This window comes from Cricetulus griseus, chromosome 5, assembly GCF_003668045.3.
Source record: "Cricetulus griseus strain 17A/GY chromosome 5, alternate assembly CriGri-PICRH-1.0, whole genome shotgun sequence".
NCBI lineage: Eukaryota > Metazoa > Chordata > Mammalia > Rodentia > Cricetidae > Cricetulus > Cricetulus griseus.
Genome location: NC_048598.1, coordinates 182198455 through 182210025, shown reverse-complemented (window position 1 = coordinate 182210025; position 11571 = coordinate 182198455). Strand labels below are relative to the sequence as shown.

The window sequence follows — 11571 nt, the reverse complement described above, 5'->3', positions numbered from 1 at the left end:
GCATCCAGAACACAAGACTCACAGCCAGGTGTGAGACAGCAGTTTATTGTGCACGTCACACAGTGTCAGTGGTGTTGGGATGGCAGAGGCTGCACACAGGGAGGGCATCACTTCTCGGCGCCGCCCTGCACAGTCACTACTTGGCAGCTGACTACAGCACTGCTCCCAGAGCCTACACACGGATTTACACGCAGTTATGCACAAGACACATGAAAAATAAAGCCTGGGGCTTGTGTTTCAATGAGGAAGAAATGTTTCCAATACAATTCTGGTAGTTTTCAATGGCCTAGTTGAAAAATAATGTTGGTGTATAAAAAGCCTGTCTACAGGGTTGAAGCCCCAGAGTATAGAGCTTGCATCACTTGGAATGCAGCTGCAGTGACTGCATCCCAGTTTGCCTGCTGACTATCCTGCCCTGGGCAGTGCCCAGACTCCTGTGATTAGCTGCACTCGGAACAGAACGAACTCCCTGCCACAAAGGGGCTAAAGATGACCCATGTGCCAAGGCCTGCAAGTCCCACCGCAGCATGTCGTCATCAGGTTAATGTAACAGAAAATTTTGTGGGCAGGAATGTGAGAAAGAGTGATGTTTTCAGACTTTCCAAGGAGGGCAGGGCTGTAGCCAATGCCACCTGATAGCAGCTTGCTTCTGCTGAAGAGCAGAGACGTCACACATGAGAAGGGGCCTTTGGGCCGAGTCAGTCAGAGCTTTGTCTTCACTGGCAACCGGCAAGGTTCATAGTTTCAGGACTTCTTACTGGCAACAGGGGTGGGTGTTTTGGAAGCTGGGTATTTACTTGGATTTACAGTAATTGGCAAAAAATGCAGTCCTCTGAAGGCCAGAGCACTACCTGTCACAGTTACTGCGCTGGGAAGCTGGGATTCACATTGTGGATACTGTCCGTCTGCTAAAGTGAGCACCGTGAGGCCGTCCTAGCTTCTGTTCCTCCAGGGCAGCTGGAACCCTCTCTAGTAGCTCCTGGGAGCTAATGAGACTGGTACTCCAGGGGAAGTTCAGGCAAGTGTGCGCTGCCGGGGCTTGATCCGTGGATACAACTGAGAAGCAACAGACAAGAGTTAGGGCAAAAAGGTGACTGAGAAGGAATTGGCCTCTATATTCCTCTCCTGTCACCTCAGCATTCTCTGCAAAATGTGCTTGCTCAGGCCTAACCTCAGCTGTCCCTCCACCGAGACCCTGAGGATCCTGGCCCTCTTTTTATTATACCTGAAAATCTGTGACAATGTAAGCACCTGTGCTTGGTTCATGCCTTGGCAGCTGGGAAGGTTTGCCAAGTGAACAAGAAGCATCTGCCAGGCTTATGACAGCACTTGAGAGCAGAGGCAGCCTTTCTGTTAAAGGACAGACACCATTATGGATGCAGCCTGGCTGACAACCCACACAGCTGACTTTACAGGCTGGCACCTAACTTTTGAACCCTCCTATCCTCAGCCTTCCAAATGCTAGGATTACAGAGGCTGGGGATTTAGCTCAGCAAGAGTGCTTGCTCGGGCCCTGGGTTCAGGCATCAGCTCAGGAGAAGGAAGGGGTTATGAAAAAAACAGCAAATTCAAAAACAACCAAGCACTAGGTTACAGTGTGCGCTACTACACCCAGCTCTGGAGAACTCCAGGTGGCCCTGATGGTCTTGGTCTCTAGCCTCCGTATGCTCTGCCATGTGGGAAAGCCAGACTCCAGGGACTGGGGGCTTGGACAACAGCGCTTTGTTCTATGCTGCCAGCAGAACGGAACCTATGCCCTGAAAGTCTGTGACTTTTGTACAGGCACAAGGCCAGCTGACTTCCAGTGTCTAAGCACTGAGTATGCCGAGTGCTTACCCCCAGCAAGTTTTTGGGCACATAGCCCTCCCGGTCCCCAAGACGAGCCCACCACCACTCAGTCTCATTTTCATCTTTGCGCCTCAGGATGGTGATGGCGTCCCCTTCATGGAAGGACAGCTCATCACTGTTCTGGGCCTCGTAGTCCCACAGAGCATACACAGTGCCTTTGTTCATCACTCCCAGCTTCTCCTGGACCCCTGGGACCAAAAAAAAGATGTCAGCATTAGCAGAGGGTGGTGACAGAGGTAAAAGTGCCTATGTCGAGCAACAACAAACCCGATGCGTGCACATGGTGGCTTCCACCTTGGGTGTTGTAAGCAGAACATCACACAGGGTCTGTTTTCAGGCCTGTGCTGTCATTGCTGAGAAACCTTTTTCTCTTAGCAGGAGCCTATGTGATGGCAGCCTCTTCCTCACATGGGATGGGTTTGCCAGGGCCGTTGGGCCTTCCCAGCTTCATTAATGCCCAAGACCTTTGTTGGCTGCCTTTGTTGTGGGAGTTCAGTAGCAACTGTAGTTTGGCTGTTATCGCTTGTACCACCAGGCCACACACAGTAACTTCTCAGAGTTCTATGTGGAACCAGTGACTTGTACCTGCTTAATGGAGGATTGGTTGAGCTCATAGACTTCTGACACTGGATACAGCAACTTAGTTAGGACGTGCCTTTCACTGCTAGATGCTTGAGGTGTGTAGAAGGCCCCAAGCTGGCACACAAGTGGAGCAGCCCTGCTTAAAAGCATGGACCCAGCAGCAAGTGTGTAGACCAGTGCAGTCACAGACCAGTGGCTAGACACAGCCCCCACTCCTGGGACCCCAGGGCACCCCCCCCCCAAAAAAAAAAAAAGGGTTTCTCTGTGTGGCCCTGGCTGTCACTCTGTAGACCAGGCTGGCCTTGAACGCAGAGACCCACCTGCCTCTGCCTCCCGAGTGCTGGCATTAAAGGTGTGGACCACTGTACTCACTGTTCCCCTGAATCCAGGGTGTTCTTACTCTTCAGCAATCAGAACAGAATCCTCCTAATGTGACTTTTGTTTAAGGCAGAGTCTCACTATATAGGTCAGGCTTGTGGTCTGTAAAGCTTTCCAAGTGCTAGGATTGTAGGTGTGTACTACCCAGCCAGATACAAATGGAGTTTTCAGATGTTTGGGGGTGAGTGTAAAGGCAGTGAGCACTTAAGCATGAGATATCTGCTCACTGAGGCCCACAAGCTCCCACATACCATACAGAAACTGAGAGCACTGGATGTAACCCTCTTCCATCTCTTCACACTTGTCTGCAGCAGTCTCAATGTCACTGATGGTGGAGGCAAAGATAGCGGCCCCACTTTCCACCAGTTGCTTGCAGAGGTGGACACTGTTGCAAGAGGCAGCACAATGCAGCGGTGTCCTAAAACCAGAGGGGGAAATGTGTAGTCTGCACCACCCAGGGCTTCCTGGCCCCTGTGTGACACAAACCTCCAAGAATTTTGATGAAGGTACCATACCTGTGTGCCAGGCAAGTGTCTAGGTATTTTGTTTGTTAATCTTATGTGTGTGGGTGTTCTGCCTGCATGCAAAGGCCAGACAAGGGTGTCAGCTGATCTCCTGGGACTGGAGTACAGATGGTTATGAGCTGTCATGCAGGTGTGGGAAGTAAGCCTGAGTCCTTTGGAAGAGCATCCAATGACTCCATCTCTGGAGTCCCAAGTTTCTTTCTTTCTTTCTTTCTTTCTTTCTTTCTTTCTTTCTTTTTTTTGGTTTTTCGAGACAAGGTCTCTCTGTAGCTTTGGAGCCTATCCTGGCACTCGCTCTGAAGACCAGGCTGTTCTCAAACTCACAGAGATCCGCCTGTCTCTGGAGTCCCAAGTTTCTACTTGTTTTCTGTTTGTCTTTTGAGACAGGGTTTCTCTGTGTACCCCTAGCTGTCCTGAAACTCATTCTAGACCAGGCCGGCCTTGAACTCAGATCGATTCAGAGTGCTGGGATAAGAGATGTGTGCCACCACCTCCTGCTCACTTTTTTCAAACCTGTATCATTTCTTTTTGTAAGATAGGGGAAAGCGAGCTGAGCCCTCCCAGTCCCCACCCACCATGGGTTCTCACCATCCGTCACTGTCAGCAGCGTTTACATTGACACCAAAGTCCAGCAGAAACTTCACGATGTGATGGTGGCCAGCACAGACAGCATTGTGCAGAGGGGTGATCCCTTCGTCGTTGGGTTTGCTAGGGTCTTCCACCTAGGACACAGAGTACATGACAACCAGCCCTTCAAACCACCAGCAGCATGTGTGGGAGCGTGGCTCACCTCATAGATGATCCTCTGCACCAGATCAAACTCGCCTTCCAGGGACGCATCAAGAAGCAGTGCCAGGGGATTGAAGCGCACTCTCAGCCCATGCCCTGTCCGTTCCGAGTTAGGCTTTTTCAGGTTGGTCCGTTTGCTCTGCAGGGAAGGAAGCATTTTCGTGTCAGTTGACATACCCAAGACACAGCTGTGGGGAGGGGTGGCAGGGACCTAGGGCAGGAGTTCCCCAGGAGCAACGGTGGTGACTGCCCTCTGAGGGCCTAATGGCCAGGTGGGGCTGCTGGCTACTCCTAGGAAGATTAGTGGGAGACAGTGATAGCTGCAATGTTGAACCAGAAGTCTGCCCAAGGAGTCAGCTCATCTCTACAGATCCCATTAAGAAAGCCTTGTGTGGGCTGGGCAGTGGTGGCACACAGCTATGATTCTCAGCATGGGGGAGGCAGAGGCAGGTGGATCTCTGTTGAGTTCAAGGCCAGCCTGGTCTACAAAGCTACATAGAGAAACCCTGTTTCAGAAAAGAAAAAAAAAAAAAAAAAAAGCCTTGTGTGGACTCCCTGAGATGATCTCAAACCCTCTGTGCTCTGTCAATACTGACCTCCTCATGGAGGCTCATTACTTCTCCATCTGTCTGTTATTCTGGTGTCAATGCCAACTTTGAGTTTACCAGGGACTGTTGGTCTGTGATCATCTGATTATCCTGTCCCCACATTAGTTCTGCATGCAAGGGCATGCCTGGCTGTGGTCTAGCAAGGATACCCACCGCAGATGTTGCTGGAGGATGGACGACGGGGGAAAGTGGAGCTGGAGGGACTTGTTCTTCCTCCGAGGGAGCCTCAGCCACAGGACTTGGGATCTGCTCTGTGGAGGGTACTGGGGCCACATTGTTGTTGTTGTCCTCAGCAGGCTCAGCAGTTTGATGAGTCGTTTGGGGGCAAATGAGCTCTGGCTCAGGGGAAGGTAACTCATTATCATTGGCATCTGAGGATGGGGCAAGCTCATCAGGAACCGGGGCTGTGGGCCGGGGAGGGAGAGCCTCATCTAAGTTGCCATTGGCATTGGTATTTCCATTGTCCACATCTGCTAAAGTGCCAACAAAGTCCTGTGAAGGGCTGGGCTGGTAGAAAGGGGTACCCTCCATGCCACCAGCCAGGGTGTTAAAGCGTTGATATAGCAACTTCTGGATGTTGGGCCCCCCAGGGCCCTCTGGCTCTGTGATAGAGCTGCGCTTCTTCAGGGGTCGGGGTGCATTGGCCAGCTTCCTGCGCAGAGCTTCCAGGTCCGCATCACTCTGATAACGAAGTGGCGAGTGCACAATGGGTGTGAGTTTGGTGGGACTGAGTGGCCGAGGCAGGCTTTCCACAGTACTGCCTTCTCCAGGTACAGGAGGGCCTTCCTGTTCTGGCTCTTTCTCAGCGCACTCTGAAGGAGGCTGAGGCTGTGTCGTGCCTGGGCCCAGTGACCCATGAAGAAATGGCAAAGGTGATGGAGATGCTGACCCTGACGGTAGAACAGGCTTACCATACACTGGAGGAGAAACAGAGGACAGAACAATTTCATCCTGGCTGCTATGACAGCATCTCCTCCCTTGGCACTGACTTGATGACATTTAAGCTACTATTGTTGGTGGGTTCTGGTTTTTGAATCCTCAAGAAACCTTTTCCAAGACCCACCACTCACTCCCTTCAAATTGGGTTTTATATTTGGTTCCAAGACTAGGCTCTTTAAAAAGAAAAGGTTACTGACCTAATCTGGCCAAGGAAAAAACACCAAATCCACTAAATCTGCATCTGAGCCTGGGTCTGACTCAGGCAACATGAATATACATACCTCTTTGGAGCAGGACATATCTGACCTGTGGCTCAAAAACTTCTCCCATGGCCAGAACCGTGCCCACATATCACACTACTTGGGAGGTCCTTGGCAGGTGATGGCTAAACACACCCAGGGATCAAACTACAAGTTTGGATGCTGCAGCCCTGACCTGGCCCATAGAACCCTCCAGCTAGGTGGGGAAACTCTTAGAGCACAGCTTTGCATACTTCACGGAGCTCAATCTTCCTACTTGCCCTCCTAGAAGGTCCCTGTTCAGTCATCCACTCCAGGCTGTCCCTGCTGGAAGCTCCTCACACTGCCCATGCCCAGGATGCTGATTTAGTGGTGGCCAGCAGGTCCATCCCCTAATCACTGGATAACTAACAGCAGAAGTTACCCTGAAGCAGGAGAAAAATGAAAATCCAGAAGTCTTATCCTTCTGGATTTACTACTAAGTGATAGGCAGATACCCAGGCAGAAAGTCAGAGAGTATAATTTGCCTTCAAAATTACTCTGTATTTTGCCTCCTTATTTCCATCCCCAACTGACACCCTGTACTTTATGTAAGAACCCTAATTAAGGGATAACTTCCTTCACTTCAGAGAGTATACAGCCAGCATACCTGCTTTAACTGACTTATTTAAGGCGCCATGCACTGGTGGCTGGTAATTCTTAGGTGGTGTGGCTTGCTGGAGGTACATGGAGTATATAGAACTTGAATTTACTGTCTGAGGTCCCTTCCTGGGAGACTGTGGCCTTGACCCCTTATCAGCCAGAAAAGGCCTAATGGCCACTGTCAGTGGAAGCTCAGTTTTCCCATCTCCAGCTGGAAAGGCAGGCGGCCCTGCTGGTGGATATGTGGGACTTGGTGGCACTGAGATTCTCTGCTGAATCTGTTGCGAGGAGCCAGGCTGGGGAGCGCTGCTTGCTGGGGGCAGTGGGGCGGGTTTCTGCCGACTTGGTGGGCCTGCACCAGGTCTGGGCAAGCTGCCTTCTTTCCTCCTCTCCAGGGAACTTGTTGATCCTGGGCCCAGGGGCACAGGACTTGGATATGTCCCATAACTTGGGGGCAGTGGCTTGCCTACACCAGGGATGGGAGGTGGCCCTTTGCCAATCTCGACGCCCTAAATTCATAAGAAGAAAACATGAAGTTACTCTTTGGAAGGTTAAGCACATTTCCATTTACAGCAGCACACAGTAGGGTTTATAAGCCTTCAGAAGGCCAAAAGACACACTATCAGGCTCATCATCGGTCTGCACTGGGCCCCTAAGACCCAGTGGCTGGTCCGGTGGACAGTAACAGAGCTGACCTCGAGCAGGAAAACTCACTGGGGCAGATTAAAGCCAGATGACCTACCAGCTTTTCTGTAGCTCCTAGCGCTGACAAGGGCAAAGGCTGGCTTGAGATGGCACCTTGCTTTAGGGCCCCCTCCATGCCTGAGTCCTTCCAGTCTCCACCAGCCATCTGAGTTGACTTTGCTGAAGCAGGGTTCTGCTTTAATGTTGGCCAGTTTCCATCATTAGCTTGAGAAGGGCATAGGATTTAAGGGAAAGGATGATGAAATGAGCTCAGCACTGGGACGTCCATTACCCAACCAATCAACCAATACCCGCATGCTTATTAATTTGCTGAAAAGCCCACAATTTAATTAATTTGCATAAGCCCAAGGCGTGATCTTGGCTCTCATCTGGCCACTGTGGCCACCACTCACCAACACTGCAGCAAGGGCTGCCTCACCCTGGAATACATCCACAGAACAGAACACAGCAGCACTTACCTATCAGGCACTGCTTATACACACAGCCACATACAGCAACATGAAAAGACTTATCATTTCACTTCATAACAAATTTGATTTGTATGATTTCTGTTATTAGAATAAAATTTCTCCTTTAATGTGAGGGATTATTTCCTTCTAAAACAATCTGTGACCACAAGAGACCAGTTCAAATTCTTTGATTGGGCCGCAGCAGGAGCAGCAGCTAATATTTTGTTGCAATGATTAGGAAGCATATCATCAACCCCAAGCTTCCAGGAAATTCAGAAGAGATGTTTATTATAGAGCATTTTCCAAACTGAAAAGGGGTGCATACGAGTGGCCTGAATCTGTGAGTCAGCTGTATGCCCTGACTTAGGCCTCTGCTCTTTTGACAGGCACAGGTGTGGGCGCTTTGGCTGCCGGCTTCTAATCCCACAGCAGCCAGGTGTGGGCAGGAATTAGCCAGGTGTGGGGGTGGGGAGAAATGAACAGCAGCAAAGAGGTTCATCTGTCATAACTGCTGCAAGTCCTAAGTGTAAGCTGCTCTGGGATGCTCTGCAGGACCTGGGGGACCAGTGGCTCTGCATTCTCTGGCTGGTTTGCACCATTCTGTGACTACAGTGCTAAGTCTCAGAGCTCCAAGGCAGGGCTAGCCCAGCACTGGTGAGACATTTCAAACCCTAACACAAACTATCACTTTGCTGCAGTCTGTCAGCATCTTTCTGACAAGTATGTGACCTTTCACTCCCTTTTGGTGGGTGACTAGAGTAGTGCTGTTTGAAACTCACCAGAGGCACCCAGGTAAAAACTCAGAAACTTACTAGGAAAGCAAGGCCAGTTAGAGGCCCACGGTGTAGTAGGTGGCTGAGAGTGTTTTTTCTGCTCTCAGGGTCATGGGATTATATGAGGCTGCCCAATAGCCTCAGAAATCCCACAGCAACGGGAAGTTTTATGGGAAGCAGCCATGAGAAGGCCAAGAAACAAAGATTTTCTTCAGGACAAGGTAAATACCACAGGTAGCCACTTAGTGCTTTGTATTACAAAGCCAATGACCTTCAATTATGATGAGAAACAAGTCTCAGAAGCAACTCAGAAAATCTCCTTCAATCTTTTTTTTCTGAGATAAGATTTCATTACGTGTCCAGCCTGGCCTAGAACTTTAATTCCTTCTGTCCACTCCACCCAGCAGTTCCTCTTAATTCTCCTGTCACACACATCCATAATATAACCCTTTCTATGCCAGCAACTGTCACTTGGTGCCCGACCTTGACTGTGGATGACAATCCACAACTGGATTAGAAGGGACAGGTGTATTTATTATCGGCACAGCATTGCTTCTAAGTACAGGGGCGGTTAGCAGTCCTTTGTCAGTTTGGAAAAACAACTGATTGTTGATTCAGTCTGTGTTCTAGATCAAAAGTGCCCCGATAAGGCTATCAGATGACATACAGTTTACAAGCAGGCTTGCAAAGTGCTGTGAGGAGCTGCACTCAGGCCCGACGTCCAGGTCTGATACTGTCCATGTGCTGATCGCTCTACATCTACTGTAGCCATCTGTGTAACACAGAACCAGGGTAGCAAACCAGGGACCAGAGTCCCCCTAAGGAGACTTTCTCATCCTAGCTCCACAGCTGAGGTCCTGAGCCCAGCTTGGCTTCACACAGGAAACCCGTGCAAGCTGCTTTCAGCTACAATGGAGAGACTGAGGTTAAAGGCATTTTCTAGTCACCTTATGAGGCTACACGACACTGAAGTAGGGAGTGGGGCAGAAGAGGACACAGCTCTTTCGCCACTGAAACATTCATACACACTTAGCAGGGTACAAGACTCACACACCTCTTACCTGAACACAGAACCCATCTGAGTGGGGTTCTGGCCCATGAAGGTGGGGGAAGCCCCCTTGGCTACAGTCAGAAGGAGCCAGAATGGCAGATACTACCGTGCGTAGTAGGTGCCAAGCAACAGAAAGCAAAAATGCCTGGTGTGATGAATTTTTCCCAGCAAAGCAGAGTCTGTGAGCTCAAGGCCAGCTGTTCTACATAGTGAGTTCCAGGCCGGCCAAGGCTATGCTACACAGTGAGACCCTGTCTCAAACACAATCCGCCCCGCCCCCCAAAAAAGGCAAGCAAGCAGCACAAAAGACTACCATAAACTAGCTACTAATTCTTGGGGGGGGGTGACTCAAAACATGGGCTTTAATCAGGAGAACAATATTTTCACAAATTTAATATGCACATTTACTATGCGATACAGATTCTTGATTCTGTGTATACAGGCCAACCCTAGTCATAAAGTCTTATTGTAAGGAAACCCTGATTTTATTTTTAAGGATTTACTTATTTATTATGTATACAGTATTCTGCCTGCATGTATCCCTGTAGGCCAGAAGAAGGAACCAGATCTCATTACAGATGGCTGTGAGACACCATGTGGTTGCTGGGAACTGAACTCAGGACTCTGGAAGAGCAGCCAGTGCTGTTAACCTCTGAGCCATCTCTTCAGCGTGAAACCTTGATTTTTTTAGACAGGGTCTCCTAGTGCAGCCTAGGATGGCCTTGAACTTGGAGCCATCTTTTCACCTCTGCCTTCTGAATACTGGGATCACAGGAGCATGTCACCACCCTTCTACTGGTTTAAAAACAATCACACTCTCCACATAAGAGCCCCCATGCCTGTGAACAACATGCAGTGTATACACTCAGAGCATAGTGCTGGAGGCCTGAGCCATCACAGTGGTCAACCAAAAAGACCAAACAAAGCATTTATGGATTATTATTATTATTATTTTTTCTTTTCCTCTCCTGGCCCTGACCTCATGCTCCATGAGGAACCAATCCACGGCTTTGAGCCAAACCCATACCTAACCCAAGTTTGAGGATTTTCTGACTGATGAAGATGGAACGGCTATAGCACTGTCTATAGGAAGGCAGCTCTTAACTAGCTTCAGACCCCAGAGTCATAGTTCTCAGGGATAAAGAAGCCTATGCTATATGCGCCCTGCTAATTTATTATTTGTAGTTTGAGGAGCACGGTGGAGACCTTCAGATCAGTAAAGATAATTTGTTCTTGTTTTAGGGCCATTGTTTTTGTAGAGACCAGAAACCTGTGGGGGGGGGGCAGAACCTGGGTTAAATATAGAGGCAGGGGCTGCCAGCCACCTCCACACCACTCTCTTCCCAGAGGAGAGGACTGGGGCAACTTACCAGATTTGGATCTTCCATGGGCAGCACTTGAGGCGATGCTGAGAGACTGGGGCTTTACGGGGTCCCCGGGAAGAGGAAATCCCCCAGTACTGGGAACCTGGATATAAGGACCCACAGCAGCGACCCGACCAGATGTGCTCAGGGGTGACTGTGGTGATGATGTGCCATTCACACGGTTCAGCTGCAATGAGGATGAATCAGAGTCAAGATTAAATACTAAGTTCAGTGAGAGACTGTCAGAACTCTCTTCACTACTCTATATAAATAAGCACACAGAATCTTGTCCATCATGGTCTCTGTATTGTTAATCTTGAGATAAAAACACCATCTGAAACTATTACTGACCTTTAAACTCTCTATGAGAAACAGATTGTTGAAATCCAGTTCTCGTCTTCCACCAACCTCCAAACCCACCTCAGCTGGGCAAAGTCCATGACACCCACACCTGCCTCCTCAGAGCATCATTCAGGGCGACTGAGGCTGACAAGAGGGCATCTCTGTCACCAAACTGTCTAAGCATGTGTGTGGGAATCCAGGCAGGGAAGACATCGGCCCAAAATTCCGATGGGGTAGAGAGGTTGGATGGGGCCTCCAGTCAGACGCAAGGGGTAGTGCTGGTTCCCACTCACACTGGGAGGCCACATGACAAGGAGGGTGGTGAAGGACAGGCAGAC

At 49.7% G+C, this 11571-nt stretch overlaps 1 protein-coding gene across 3 annotated transcripts in view; it reads right to left on the bottom strand.

Moving 5' to 3' along the window:
• Positions 1–29: 29 nt before the first annotated feature.
• The window catches only part of Ppp1r13b (protein phosphatase 1 regulatory subunit 13B), a 70304-nt gene continuing 58762 nt past the window's right edge, over positions 30–11571 (bottom strand). For all 3 annotated transcript variants that reach the window (XM_035445317.1, XM_027416695.2, XM_035445318.1), the window contains 9 exons: positions 10898–11078; positions 7292–7458; positions 6557–7058; positions 4883–5646; positions 4123–4260; positions 3921–4054; positions 3060–3226; positions 1837–2036; positions 30–1056 (listed from right to left, as the gene is read on the bottom strand). In XM_035445317.1, the coding sequence (XP_035301208.1) occupies positions 1015–1056; positions 1837–2036; positions 3060–3226; positions 3921–4054; positions 4123–4260; positions 4883–5646; positions 6557–7058; positions 7292–7458; positions 10898–11078 (2295 nt within the window). In that variant the 3' untranslated portion in view covers positions 30–1014. The remainder of the gene's footprint in view (positions 1057–1836; positions 2037–3059; positions 3227–3920; positions 4055–4122; positions 4261–4882; positions 5647–6556; positions 7059–7291; positions 7459–10897; positions 11079–11571) is intronic.